The following is a 15,036-nucleotide window of genomic DNA, read 5'->3' as shown; positions in this document are numbered from 1 at the left end:
TTTATTTCATTGTATTTGGCAGCCGGGTATATAAACTCATCCTTGGCACATAGAATTAAGGAAAATCGATTCAAACTTTTATGGTCATTGTTCTCTCTCTCATTCCTTAGTTGTATAGTTTACTATTCATAAAATTATTAATATGCAATTAATTCAATCAGAGAGCATATTCAGAAGTAGTAGAGCTTTGGGGAGTCCAAAATTTAAAAAATAATTCAAAGGCTTGAAAAATTCCTAGACAAATCAATGCTAGAAGAGGAAATTTATTGAAAATAGTAGTCCCGTGAGAATTGGTTAAAATTGGGAGATAATAATACGAGGTGGTTCCATAAAAAAGCGTCCACTAGAAATGAAAATAATACTATTCAACGAGTCAAAATCTCTAAGGGAGATTGGGTGATAGATGACAAGGAAATGATGCAGGTTTGTGTGAACTAGTTTAGAGGAATCTTCCCATTGAATAATTTTAATGTATCTTAGGTGTCCAATGCTTTGAGCAATGTTCCTTGGAAGGTTTCAAATGAAATGAATTGATTGTTAATAGCCCCAATGGTAAGGGTGGGAGAACTTGTCCAAAATAATTACTTATTTTACTCAATCTAATTTGTAGTAGTAGTCAGATCATGTCGAATCCGAACGAAACGAATGAAATTAATTTTTCGAAGTTTAAGAAAAGGCAGTTTTGAATTTAAAAATAATAAACAAAAATTTTGAACTTAAAAATCAATCTTAACAAAGTTCCAATCTAAGGGTGTGAGTTTCATCCAATTGTAATCTTGATCCTAGGCTTTACACCAAATTGATTTTTTAATTCAAGAACTTGGTCTACTTATTCGTAATAGCCGTGGTAAAATTTAATTATACTAATTTAATTAACTTATATCAAACATCAAAATCAAATCTTATTAATTAACCAACTGGACATGCGATAGCATTCCATATCAATCAAATAATAGTATAAAGAACAAACAGAAAATGACTAAACAAAACTAATTAATTTAAAATAACTGCGAGTTAATTGATATTTGTTTCTTTTTTTCCTAGAGTCTATTATGCGTGCCATGTAACATGGAAAAAACTATATAAATACACACACATAAACTAACTTCTTACTACTCAATTCAATCATTCATGACAAGTATGAATCACATACTCATGGGCAGTAGTAGAATAATCAATATGAATTCAGGCAACAATTTAACTAATATCAATCGTCCATGAAAAACAAGAACAAGAAAGAAACAATACTTTTCTAAACAAAAAAAGAGAGAGAAACGATACTTGAAAAGAGAATTTCTATTTCCAAGCTTATGATATCGGGCTTGAATAACCCTTAAATTGGAAGAATTAAAGCCTACTCAATAATAGCAGAGGAAGAAGCTTTGGTTTTAGGAGAAGAAGATATTTCGTTGGAACCATGATGATGGATCTTCCAAAAAAACTCTATTTATTTATAGAGATTAATCTTATTCTCTTACAAAGATGAATTTTCTCTCATAAAAAATCTCTAACTAATTGAAAAATCTTATTCGAAAGAGAATTATTATATAAAAGAGTTCCTAATCAATTTAGGAAATTTATGTCATATTTCCTAATTTGATTACATCTCTTTATTTACAAAATGTCATAAAAGTCCATAGTTCTCAATTTGGAGCGCCATCTCATAATAATTGTGTTTGCACTTAATCCGTTGATTTTTCTCCAATTTCTGAAGTTTATATTATCCTCTAAAATTATGCTTTTAAATAATTACTTTTAAATATCTTCAATCTATCACAACATATTAAATTATAATTAAATTCAAATATTTATATACAATCAATTAATAGAATGTAAAATAAATGTAAAAAAATACGAGTGTATTTGGCATTGCAAATGTTGAGGAGGCTCTTTTTCAAATGTTCTTTATAAAGGCACCTGGCCCGCTTGCCATGTTCTATCAAAACTATTGGGGCACATAAAGGATCGGACGGTGGATTCTTGTTTGAAAGTTTTGAAACAAAAGATGTGGTCAAAGTTTTAAATCATGCTAATATTGCATTGATTCTAAACATAAAACAACTTATATTAACTTTTGATTTTCGTCCTACCAATTTATATAATGTCACGTATAAGACCATAATAGAGGCTATGAAAATAAGTTGAAGTTGATTCTTCCTTCAACCATTTCTGATATGCAGAGTGTGTTTGTCCCAGGTCAGTTAATTTCAGATAATTTTCTGGTAAGTTATGAATGTATGATGTAAAAGAAGTAGAATGGGCTTGCAACAATTAAACATTCCACTGACATGAATAAAGCTTGTGATCCAATGAGTGGATTTATTTAAAAAGCTGGTTATTGATTGTATTACTTCAGTAAACGACATCAATTGCAAACCCGCGCTCGTGAGGCTGATTGCAGTCAGTGACATTCTCAGTGATATTGAATGGGAAAGCGAAAAGGTTTTATTTCTCCTCAGAAAGGGTGAGACAGGGGGAACCATTGTCACCATATTTATTTCTGCCATGCAAGAAAGATAGCTTAAATTTGGTTGTCAAGTAGCTACAAATACTCTAATCATATCTCACCTTTTGTTTTGAAGATGACATTCTTTTGCTTTGTTAATCCTCTTTGAGGGAGTGTTTTTTTTTTTTCCTCAAAGGAGATTCTACACGTGTATTTGTGAAGCTTGTGGTTAGTGCGTTAATTTCTATTAGAGTTTGTTACTTATGTTTGTTAGAGTTTGTTACTTTGTTAGATTTGTTAGTATATTATTAGAATTTGTTACTTATTGTTAGAGTTTGTTACGTATTCTATAGTTGTACATTGGGTCTATATATACAGACCTTCCTTTAATTAAACAAGCAAGAATCAATTTGCTCTCAGAGTTCTAATATGGTATCAGTTGAGAAACTTTTTCCCTGAGAGTTCCTCGCCGCAGCCTCTGATTTCTTCAGCTGCACTTATGGCGCATTCTTTTGCTTCACGTTCTTCTTCTTCCAACTCTCAAGGAAAGAAGAAAGAACGTCTCTGCACTCATTGTGGACTTCATGGCCACACAGTGGATCGTTGTTACAAACTTCATGGGTATCCACCTGGCTATCGAACTACCGGCGGTCGCAATTTCTCCTCATTGCCTCCTTCCAAAACGATCTATACTTCTTCCAAGTCTTTGTCTATTTCTTCAGCTATTCCTGATTCTTTGGCCTGTCTGTGCCAGGCCTATTAAGTCTGCTATAGACTTCACCTGTCCAAAGCTAAAATTGGTCCTGATTTGAACCCTGGCTCTTCACATGCAGTAGGTATTTGCCTCTTCCCTCCTTCCATTCCTGTTGGAACTTGGGTAATTGACTTTGGGCCTCTGCCCATATCTGTTCGAGAATGCTTTCTTTTTTTGAAGGATGTTTCTGAATTTTCTGTGACATTGCTAGATCAATCTTGTCTTACAATGGAATTTATTTGGGATATTCAATTAACTTCCACCTTGGTTATTCATGATGTATTATTTGTGCCAAGCTTTCGATTCAATTTGTTATCCGTCAGCACTTTAACCAAAGAGTCTTTGCTTATGGTTACCTTTGTTTCTAATTCTTGTCTTATTCAGGACAAGTCCTCTTTGAAGACGATTGGTGAGGGTAATCTCTGGCATGGTCTCTACATTCTTGACATGACTCGTTCATCCCCTGTTGCTTCCCATAATGTTTGCAATGTTGTTTGTCTGTCCTCTGTTACTAATTGGCATGTTAGGCTAGGCCACCCCTCTGAGAGACATTTATCTGCCTTACAGACTATTTTGCCCTTTTATCGTAAGGCTGATATGGTTAATAATCCCTGTTTAGTTTGTCCATTGGCTAAACAAAAGAAGTTGTCATTTGTTTCTCATAATTCTGTTGCAAATCATCCTTTTGATCTTGTTCATTGTGATATTTGGGGACCTTATCAATCTCCTACACACGTCGGTTTGGTTATTTTCTTACGATCGTGGATGAGTTTTCTAGATACACTTGGTTTTCTTAACGCGACAGAAGTCTGATGCATTGATATTAGTTCCACGTATTTTTGCTCTTGTTGAAACTCAGTTTGCAAAGACCATTAAGCAGTTTCGTTTTGACAATGCTCCTAAATTGGCTTTCACTGATATTTTCAACACTAAGGGAGTTTTGCATCAATACTCTTGTGTTGCTCGCCCTGAACAGAATTCTGTTGTTGAAAGAAAGAATCAACATTTGTTAAATGTTGGTCGATCCGTGTTTTTCCAATCTCGGGTGCCTATTAAATTTTGGGGTGAACGTGTTCTCACTGCTTGTTTTTTGATTAATCGTACTTCAGTTCCTTTGTTGCATTGGAAGACTCCCTTTGATTGATTACATGGTTGCATTGCTGATTATTCATCCTTACGGGTTTTTGGATGCCTCTGTTTTTCTTCTACCTTGATTGCTCAACGTTCTAAATTCAATCCTCGTGCTATTGCCTCTATTTTTTTTGGGTTATCCTCAAGGCATGAAAGGTTATCATTTGTATGATTTTGCACGTGGTCGGATTTTTGTTTCTCGGGACGTTGTATTTCATGAGAATATTTTTCCGTTTCATACTATTCCTCATGATGGTATTAATGTTGATCCTTTTCTTGCTGTTATTCTTCCAACATCTTTTGATTTTCCAACTAAGCACATGGTGGCAGAAGTTGATTTGAGTAAAGAATCACTACCCGTTGGTCAAGATTATTTTTCCCTCACTGATGTAACTACTTCACCTGAGGAAATTTTGGTCGCGTCCTCTCCTAATGCATCTGTTTTGGCCCATGGTGATTCTGTACATATTTCTTATCCACCTACTAATGTTCCTGTGCATATTTCTCACCAGGCAGTCCCATACTCTCACTGGCGTGATGCCATGAATGCCGAGTTACTTGCCATGGAGTCTAATAATACTTGGTCAGTGGTGCCATTGCATCTCGTTCATCATTCTATCGACTGTAAATGGGTTTACAAAGTCAAGCACAACCCTGATGGATCCATTGAGCTCTACAAAGCAAGGTTAATAGTTAAGGGTTATTCTCAGCAAGAAGGTCTTGACTATATGGAAACTTTTTCCCCAGTGGCCAAGTTAGTTGCTGTCAAAATTTTACTCACTCTTGCTATTTCTCATAACTAGCCCTTAATCCAACTCGATGTAAATAATGCATTTTTGCATGGTGTTCTATTTGAAGAGGTTTATATGGATTTACCGTTGGGTTATAAGCATAGTGTGGTAGCACCTCAGGGGAAGCGATTGGTTTGTAAATTACACAAATCAATTTATGGCCTTAAACAAGCATTTAGACAATGGTTTAATAAATTTTCCCATGCTCTGTTGCTTCTTGGTTTTCACCAGACTAAATTTGATTATTCTCTATTTGTACGAGGTTCTGGTGCCACATTTATTGCTCTCCTTGTTCATGTAGACGATATTATCATCAATTGTGCTTTTGTTGACTTAATCGATAATTTGAAGAGTCATTTACATGTTGCTTTCAAACTCAAAGATTTAGGTCCTTTGAGATACTTTTTAGGCCTTGAGTTAGCTCGTTCGGGCAGTGGTATCATTCTTTCTCAGCGACATTACACTCTTTAACTTCTTGAGGATACATGATTTTTGCCATGTAAACCTTCAACTTTGCCTATGGATCCTAATCTCAAGTTTCTTGCTTCTGATGGTTCTCTCTTAGATGATCCTACTGTGTATCGCCGATTGATTGGTCAGCTTTTATATCTTACTGTTTCCCGGTCGGATATTACATTTACTGTTCACAAGCTTAGCCAGTTTGTTACTCAGCCACGCCAGTCTCACCTTGATGTTGTCCATCACCTTCTTTGTTACTTGAAGGGTTGTCCTGATCAAGGGATTTTGCTATCTTGCCCTTCTTTTTTTCCAGATACGAGTATTCTCTGATGCAGATTGGGCTTCCTGTTTGGATTCTCGCAAGTCAACTACTGGTTTTTGTGTGTTCCTTGGGGATTCTCTTGTTTCTTGGAAGGCTAGTACTGTTTCTCGTTCCTCTACTGAGGCAGAGCATCGTACTCTGGCTGTCACTACTAGTGAGATTATTAGGCTTACTCAACTTTTGAAGGACTTGCAGATTCCGTTTCAACCTCCTACTATCATTTTTTGCGATAATCATGCTACCATCCATATTGCTTCGAATCCTTTGTTTCATGAATGTACGAAGCACATCGAGCTTGATTGTCATTTTATCAGAGATAAGATTGTCGATGGGCTCATTAAACTTTTGCCTATTCGGTCTGATTCACAGCTGGCCGATATCTTCACCAAACCTTTACTTCATTCTTCTTTTTCTCATTTTCTTTCCAAGATGGGTGTTTGAATATTGTTTCCCCATCTTGAGGGGGAATATTAGAGTTTGTTACTTTGTTAGGGTTTGTTACTTTGTTAGAGTTTGTTAGTATATTATTAGAATTTGTTACTTATTGTTAGAGTTTGTTACATATTTTATAATTGTACATTGCGTTAATATATACAGACCTTCCTTTAGTGAATTAAACAAGCAAGAATCAATTTGCTCTCAAAGTTCTAATAATTGCTCTAAACCCGGTATTCTTCTTAGTTCTTAATGTGCATGTAGATTAGAAAGGAAACAAAAAGGAGAATAATTTGCATAAATTTGTGCAATGACTTTTGTCAGCTCATAAAATTGATGAGCAATATTTTCTTTATATACAAAATTTCATAGTGAATGATATAGACAGCAATTATAATGGAAATAAGGGTAAAATTGTAACATTACATATCACTAGACACACATTTACTTGACATTACACAATAAGAGGAATGATGTTATCCATCTGTTCTTCATTCTCAAAATCCCCCCTCAAACCAGTGGGAGCTTGCTGCACATAGAGTTTGGTCTTGAAGGTGAAGAAGGCAAATAGAGTAACTGCTTTAGTGAGTGAATCGACAATTTGATCTTGAGAAGGTACATATCAAACTTCGATTTCTTTCTTAAGGAGTTTGTCCCGAATGAAATGAACATCAAGTTCAATATGCTTAGTGGGACTATGAAATATGGGGTTGGAAACAAGAGAGATTGCACTCATGTTGTCACACCAGATGATAGGAATAGAGCTGGGCAATAGATAAATTTTAGAGAGCAAAGAGTATAACAAAGAAATTTTAGAGGAAGTGTGAGCAAGAGATTGATATTTAGATTCGATACTTGAGTGAACAGTTACATGTTGTTTCTTTGAGGACCACGACACCAACAAATTTTCTAAGTAAACATAATAAGCTGTTGTAGACTTTTTGTCATCAAGGCAACATGCCCAGTCCCAATCGGAATGAGACGCTATGTCTAAGTGAAAAGGAACCATATGAAGCCGAGGCAGTACCTTTCAAATAGCATAGAACATGCTTGATTGCCTGCCAATGGGCAATGGTAGGAGCTTGAATGTATTGACTTAAGTGATTAATAATAAATGCAATATTTGGTCTGAGTATAAGTGAGATATTGTAGGCAACCAATGGCACTTCGATAAATAGTAGGATTTTCTAGAAGTTGACCTTCAGATGCAGTGATATATTTCCCATGAATGGTTAGAGTAGTTATTGACTTAAGAGAATAAAATCCAAGTCAGTTAAAGAAGGCCAAAATGTATTTCAGTTAGGTTAGATATAGTCCACTCTAATCTCTGTATCAATGCCTAAAAAATAATTTAGGTGCCTAAGATCTTTTAGAGCAAAGGTTTTTGCTAGTTGTTGAATAAACTTTTGAATAAGAATGTCATTGTTACTTGTAACAATTATGTCATCCACGTAGATTAATACTAGAATGACATGCGCTCCTTGGAAGAAGAAAAATAGAGAAGAATCTGCCTCAGAGTTGTTGAGATTCCAAGATAAGAGGATCGCACACAGCTTACTGAACGATTCTTTAGGAGATTGCTTGAGACTGTATAATGATTTGTGTAATTTACATACAAATTCAGTCCGAGTGGAGTCAATAAACCATCAGGTTGAGGCAAATATACTTCTTCTTGTAGATTACCATTTAGGAAGGCATTATCGATGTCGATCTAGCAAAGCTCCCAATTGGTAGAGATAACAAGATGAAAATAACTCTAACTGTGGAAGGTTTAATGATTAGACTAAATGTTTCATCAAAGTCAACACTAGGATATTGATGAAATCCTTTTGCAACCAACCAAATCTTATACTTGGCAAGAAAGCCATCCGAATTAGTTTTCATTCGAAAAACCCACTTGTTGCCAACAAGACTGTAATTAGACAAATAAGGCACCAAGGACCACATGTCATTTTTCATCAAGGTCGTATATTCTTCAAGCATGGTAGATTTCCAATGCTCTGAACTTATAGCTTCTTTCACTATTTTGGGTCCAACAAGGGAGGGTATGGATTGTGGGGTGGTGGAGGAGAGAAATAACTTTGGTTTAAAAATGTCACTTTTTCCTTGAGTTTACATTTGATGGTTATTTGTAATTAGAATGGGAGGTGATGACTGTCGTGGGGGAATTGGCAAAAGAGTAGGTATGTTAAGGGAAGTGGCTGGGGAGAGAAGCTCATTATATAGTTGTGAGAAAATAAGTTCATTAATGGACATGGTGGGGATGAAAGGATTGGTGAGGAATTGGGTGATAATTGAAGTTTTATTTTAGGAAAGTTCATAAAATTGGAATTGAGTCAAGAAGGGCAATTTTCTGTATTGATATTTTTGATATTTTGTGCAGAGCTTGGAATCTTTATTTGTAAGTGGCTAGTAGTAAGAAATCAAAAGGAAAATTTTGTAAATACAAGGAAATTTGTTGATACAAGCAAAGTAATTTAAGAATAATTAAAAGGGAATAAAACTCTATAAGGTATGTACTGTCAGTGGACAATCAATAGCTGGCGGTAATGGCTAAAAGGCACAACTTGGAGTAGATGGGTAAAATGACATACGTGGTTGATTTTAAAGTGCCGAGTCATCATCTTCCTCAATATCCCTCCTCAAACGTGTGGGAGAGGATTGAACACAGAGTTTGTACTTCAGGTGGAAGAAAATAGAGGGTGAAACTGCATTGGTAAAGGCATCGACGATCTGGTCTTGAGACGATACATGTCGGACATCTATCTCCTTCTTCAAGACTTCATCACAGATAAAATGATTATCTAATTCAATGTGCTTCGTCGTTGAATGGAATACAGGATTGGAAGCCAACGAAATTGTGCTTATAGTATCACACCAGATAATTGGGGTTCGAGATGGAGAGTGTAGAATTTCATATTGAAGTGAATTTATCCATGTGATTTCAGATGCATCATGCGCAAGTGATCTGTACTTTGACTCTATATTGGATCGAGCAGTGACAAACTGTTTCTTTGAAGACCGCGACACCAACGAACTTAGGTACACACAATATGCACTTGTTGATTTTCTATCATCTGAACAGCAAGCCCAATCTGCATTTGTATAAGCTATTAAAGATAGATCATGAGAAGGTGTTAGATGTATCCTTGATCGTGTGTACCCTTTGAGTACATAAAAACTCATTTTATAGCCTTCCAATGAGTAGTAGTTGGTGCTTGCATAAACTAACTTAGGCGATTGACAATGAAGGAAATGTCATGTCGTGTGTGTGTGTAAGGTATTGAAACCCTCAGTGGCGGATCCAGAAATTTTGTTGAGGGGGGCTTCATACTCATTTCAAGTAAGCAATTTCAAGAATTTATAAAAATATGATTTTGAGGCTGGCAAGATCATTTTTGTAATATGTTCTACGAATTTAGTCTTAAATTTTAAAATTATAATCAACAATTGTATATATCAAAACTACTATTAACTTTCTTGACGATGACCCAATTAATATTCTTTTATAGTATCTCTCATTTAGATTCCGAATTAAATTTACAAAAACATTAATAAAAATAAAATAAAAAGATATAACATAAAATAAGAATGATAACAAAGATATGTATAAAAGTAATTGAAACGTGACTAGTCCAAAATTTTACCAACAATTATATTTAAAATAACCTAGAATAGTCAAATTATTAATATATGATGTAAAGTTAATAAAAATCACAAATCATGGTAAAAGTAAATAAAATGCCCTAAGGCTGGTTCGAACACAGACAGGGAGCTCGCATGCACTTGCAGCAAATTGAATAAGAAAAAAAAAATAAAAAAAGCTCGTGGCCGGATTCGAATATAGGTAGAGGCGCGTATGAGAGGGGGCTAGAGCATGAACTTACCACTGAGCCACCTATAAATTTAATGTTCTAAAAGATATTTGTTTATACTTATTCTATATATTGAGAAGTCCCGCCCAACATAGATCCGGCCTTGGAAGCCCTCCAATAGCACTGCGGTAAAGAATAGGATTGTAGAAGGGTTTTTCATGCTGAGATTTGTTGTGAAGAAGAGTAGTTATGTACTTTTTTTGAGTGAGATAGAGCCCATTCGTGTTTCCATGCACTTCAATTCCAAGAAAAAAAATTGAGGGAACCCAAATCCTTAAGGGCAAAGGTGTTGTGAAGATTTTGGATGAAGTCAGCAATCAAATCTGTGTTGTTTCCAGTGATAACGATATCATTAACATACACAAGAACAAATACTCTTAAAATTGCCCATAAATAGATAAAACGATGAGGAGTCCACACTTTAGTTGATAAAATTCCATGACATAAATGTATCTCGTAGCTTGTTGGATCAATCTCCAAGAACTTGTCGTAGTTCATATAGGGATTTGCGAAGTTTACAAACATAATGAGGTCGTGAAGAATCAACAAAACCAGCTGGTTGTGCATTGTAAACATCCTTTTGGAGATCACCATTTAGGAAGACATTGTTGATGTCAATTTTTCTTATTTTCCAATTATTGGCTATAACCACAGTAAGAATATTTGAATAGTAGCGGGCTTGACGATTGGGTTAAAAGTCTCTATAAAGTCAATGTTGGGTCGTTGATGAAATCCTTTTGCAACGAGACGTACTTTATACTTTGAGATGGATTCACCTGGATTAGTTTTAACTCTAAAAACCCACTTGTTCCCAACTAGGCTGTAAGTTGAAGAGGGTGACACTAAAGTCCATGTACCACTCTTGATTAGAGCATTAGATTCCTCCAACATGACTGATTTCCAAGCTTGCGATGCTAAAGCCTCCTTAACTGTTCGAGGTTCGATATAGGAAGGTATATTTGGAGAAGGTATGATGGATAGATAGGTTTTAGATTTAGTGATTCACTCTTTGCACGAGTTCTCATAGGATGATTATTAATGACAAGAGGTAATGGTGAAGATGGACAAGGTGGTGTGGTGAAGTTGGAGATAAGAGGGGAAGTTAATGTTTCATTAGTTTGTGGAGGTAAAATGGTTGGATCAGTAGGTAAAATAGTGGGGAAGAATGGGCATGTTCTGTAAAAGTGGACATATGGTTTGGAGAGTATAGAGAAGAAAGAACATTAGTCAAAGAGGGAGTGGACTGACTTGGAGTTTGAGTTGGGATGAATCTGAAGCAAGATGGACTGGAGATGGATGTGTAGCATCTGGCAATTGCTATGGACTGGAGGTATATTGCTAAGATGTTTGTTGGAGAGGAAGGGGAGGGAGAATTGAGGGTCCAACAGACTATGTCATTTGAGGTTGAGTTACTATTGGAATTTGGGAAACCATTAGAGAGAGGTTGAGGTACTATTGGAATTTGGGAAACCATTAGAGAAGGGAAATTCTTGTTCATTGAAAACAACATGTCTAGAGATGTAGATGCGACTTGTGGGGCTAAGACACTTATAGCCTTTGTGTTTGTTCATCGATACTAATGAAGACAGACTTGGTGGATCGAAAACTCAAATTACAATGTTGTTATGATCGTAAATGGGGGTAAGAGGCACATCCAAATACTTTAAGGAAGACATAATCGATGGTTGTTTGAAGACTTTTTCATAAGGAGATGTATGCTGTAAAACTGGAGTGGGTAGTCAGTTTATGATGTAGACAAAGGTTTCAAAAGCTTCCCATCAAAACTTAACGTGCATAGATACTTGGGATAAAAGAGTGAGACTCATTTCAACTATGTGTTAGATGTTTGCGTTCAACCTTTCCATTTTGTTCACTAATGTGAGGACACATTGACTAAAAAGGATCACATTTTTGTTTATAAACTAGGTGAAAGACCGACATTCGCCTCTCCAACACTTTAAAAATCAGCCACGTATGCCATTTTACTCATCTACTCCAACTTGTGTCTTTAGCCATTACAGCTGGCTATTGATTGTCTACTAGCAGTACAAACCTTACAGAGTTTTATTCATTTTTAATTACTCTTAAATTACTTTCCATGTATCAGCAATTTTCCTTGTATTTGCAATATTTTTCTTTTTATTTTTTAGTGTCAGTGTTGTACGGTTTAGAACCCTTATGTGCAAGTGTACACAATCGTTGTAGCAAGTGATAAAAAGATCGTATCCACAAGAATTGATAATTAAACACTTCAATATTTTACTTAAGAAAACAAACAAGTCAACTAAAATATGTTTAATAAGGTGGCCTATGAAACTAAAATGAAATAATGCAAAAAGCATTCACTAATTCAGAAAACAAGTAAAGAGAACAAGTAAAATCAGTTTGGTTATAGAGTAAAATGAGCTTAATGGGGGTTAACTACTAATGTAACAAGGGTAAGGGGGAAGATTTTATGTGACTTTTTCTGGGCTCACGTAAACAATGTTACAACATTAACGATGTAATATACTGGCCAAACAGACATAGAATCTTCCCAGATTTTCCAGATTTTTTGCTATTACGTTTTAGAGCAAGCATGACAGCATAACAGCACAGTTTATAACCTTACTCGGTGAGCCATATTACTAAGTACCTACACTCTAAACTTAAGTAGATCTAGCACGAGTTGAAGTCAAACACTCCTTATTACAATTTTCGAAGAGCTAATAAGGAGGTATTCCAATATGTTGGTCAAGCATATTGAAAATCAAAAGTTAAAAACAACTTCAACTAGTATATATATCATCAACAAAGCCAAAGCAAAGTTTACAGCCTAAGAACAAGTTCACAACATCCTCCCCCTTAAAATAAACTTAGCTACGCAAAGTCATACAAGAAGAGGGAAGGAGAAAATACAAAACTCGTGCACTTAAGAGTACAAAAGAATAAGAAAAGGAAGAAAAACAGTAGCCCTTCACTGTATCAACTCCCTTTTTGTTGTCTTCTTCGGGTTCCTCTCCAAGTGTCTTCCCTTCTCTCTTGTTTTTTTATCTCTAGGATTTGATTAAAAATGAAGGAAGGTAACTTTGAATGCAAGCTTTTATACCCCTCCTTAATTTTAGGGTAACCAAAATGGATAAAACGGACCCCAGCTCAATTTAAGGTGAATCTGCATTTTTCTGCAGTAAATTCTCAGGTAAAACTTGGTCACTGTAAGCTCTGTCATTTCTGCATTTTTTATTATGATGTTGTAGCATCAATAATAATGCATCAAAACATTCAAAATTAGGCTTATTCTTCATAACTTTTTGTATTATTAGCAAAAATAAGAAGGATATTGAATTTATAACATTCTTTGCACAAAATCAGTGTAGACTGGGTGTTAGTGAGGCTATTCTTAGCTATTTTATATGGAATTCTTGCACAAATAACTCTCTTTTGGAGAGTTATCAGCCAGCCACCTACAAATAAAGGTACTGAGCTCTGTATAAAATATAAAAAATATTAATACCAAAAATTTCCATTTTTGGCTCGATTTCAATTTTCCGATCTTTGCTAAAATCAAACTTGGTGTCAAAGCCAACTTTGGCCAATTCCCCAACTCTTTCTTTCTCATTTTCTTCTCAAACCAAGCAATGGCGTCAGAGAGCTCCACCAATACAACCAACACCCAAATCACCACTGCTCCTATTGTGCTAAGCACTCATGCTTCTCCCATCAACTCAATCTTGTCCATGAAGCTAGATGAAAACAACTTTTTGTTATGGAAAAATATGATAACTATTGTACTAAGAGGCCAGAGACTTGATGGTGATATTATAGGAACAAAAGTTTGCCCATTAGAATTTATTTCGACGACAAGTGTAGATGAAAGTGTCACCAACTCAATCAATTAAGAGTATGAAGCATGTGTGCCAATTGATCAAGCACTCCTAGGCTGGCTCTATGGATCCATGACTCCAACTATAGCCTCTGAGGTAATCAGCATCAAAACATCAAGGGAGGTTTGGAAAGCCTTAGAAGAGCTCTATGGATCGACCAATAAGTCAAGAATAAATCAGCTCAAGATGACACTCCAAACAACAAGGTAAAATGATATACGTAGTTGATGTTTAAAGTGTTGAGTCATCCCTTCCTCAATACTTGATTATTAAAAAAGGTGGAAGGTACAGGAAGCTTACTTGGGATTGTAGTTGTAGAAAAATCTGATGCAGAGGTCCCTTGATAATGTGCTGTACCAGCTGGAGGAAGTGGTATGATTGATTCTAATGGTGTAAAAGTAGGGAGGACTAGTACCTGAGCGGGTTGGTGTATAGGATGGGTAAAGGGAAATTCCTAAACATTGAAAATTTTCATTTGCCCTTATGATGCCTATAGCACTTATCTTGTTTCACTAGTGTAAGGACATGACGTTGAAAGAGAATGCAAATTTTTTCAAGAACGGGAATAAGTGATTGAAACTCACCGTCCCAACAGGCTTGGAGAATTTTATCTTGTGATCAAGATAGTTTTTCAGCTTGATTTTTAAATAAAAACAAGACTTTTAGAGCATCAGATTTTGGTTTGAGGGGATAAATGTGGGTGAACCGAGTAAAATCATCGATGAAGCTAATATAAAAGCGATGACCAAATGAGGATAAGACTGGTGCTGGACCCTTAGGTCTCTAAAAATAAGTTCAAGTAATTTGGTAGTATGAGATTGAGACAAATGAAATGGGAATTCGTGAGATTTGTCCAACCGTCAAGCATCACAGAAGTCACTTTCATTATTGAAAGAAAATTTCAAATCACAAAATTTGGTTTTTGACTTTTGACTTTTTTTATTATTATTTTTTTTTTGG

General features: G+C 35.4%; 1 protein-coding gene and 1 long non-coding RNA gene across 2 annotated transcripts; one reads left to right on the top strand and one right to left on the bottom strand.

The window, feature by feature from the left end:
- Positions 1–4,480: 4,480 nt before the first annotated feature.
- LOC148208931 (uncharacterized) lies at positions 4,481–5,134 on the top strand. Its single transcript, XM_088117376.1, has one exon. It carries the CDS (start codon positions 4,481–4,483, stop codon positions 5,132–5,134), a length of 654 nt encoding a protein of 217 aa, XP_087973502.1.
- A 7,835-nt stretch (positions 5,135–12,969) lies between these two features.
- Positions 12,970–14,809, bottom strand: LOC148208930 (uncharacterized). Its single transcript, XR_015787379.1, has 2 exons — positions 14,377–14,809; positions 12,970–13,423 (listed from the first exon to the last, which is right to left on the bottom strand). It is a non-coding gene; the product is annotated as an uncharacterized LOC148208930 (long non-coding RNA).
- Between the last annotated feature and the right edge of the window lie 227 nt (positions 14,810–15,036).

This window comes from Momordica charantia (assembly GCF_013281855.1).
Source record: "Momordica charantia cultivar OHB3-1 chromosome 9 unlocalized genomic scaffold, Mcharantia_2.0 BLBB01000009.1, whole genome shotgun sequence".
Taxonomy (NCBI): domain Eukaryota; kingdom Viridiplantae; phylum Streptophyta; class Magnoliopsida; order Cucurbitales; family Cucurbitaceae; genus Momordica; species Momordica charantia.
The sequence above is the reverse complement of the archived record's forward strand: the minus strand, read 5'-3'. Positions and strand labels throughout refer to the sequence as shown.

Coding starts and splice junctions, on each gene's coding strand:
- LOC148208931 (XM_088117376.1), top strand. CDS start 4,481: ATGAAAGGTTATCATTTGTATGATTTTGCACGTGGTCGGATTTTTGTT.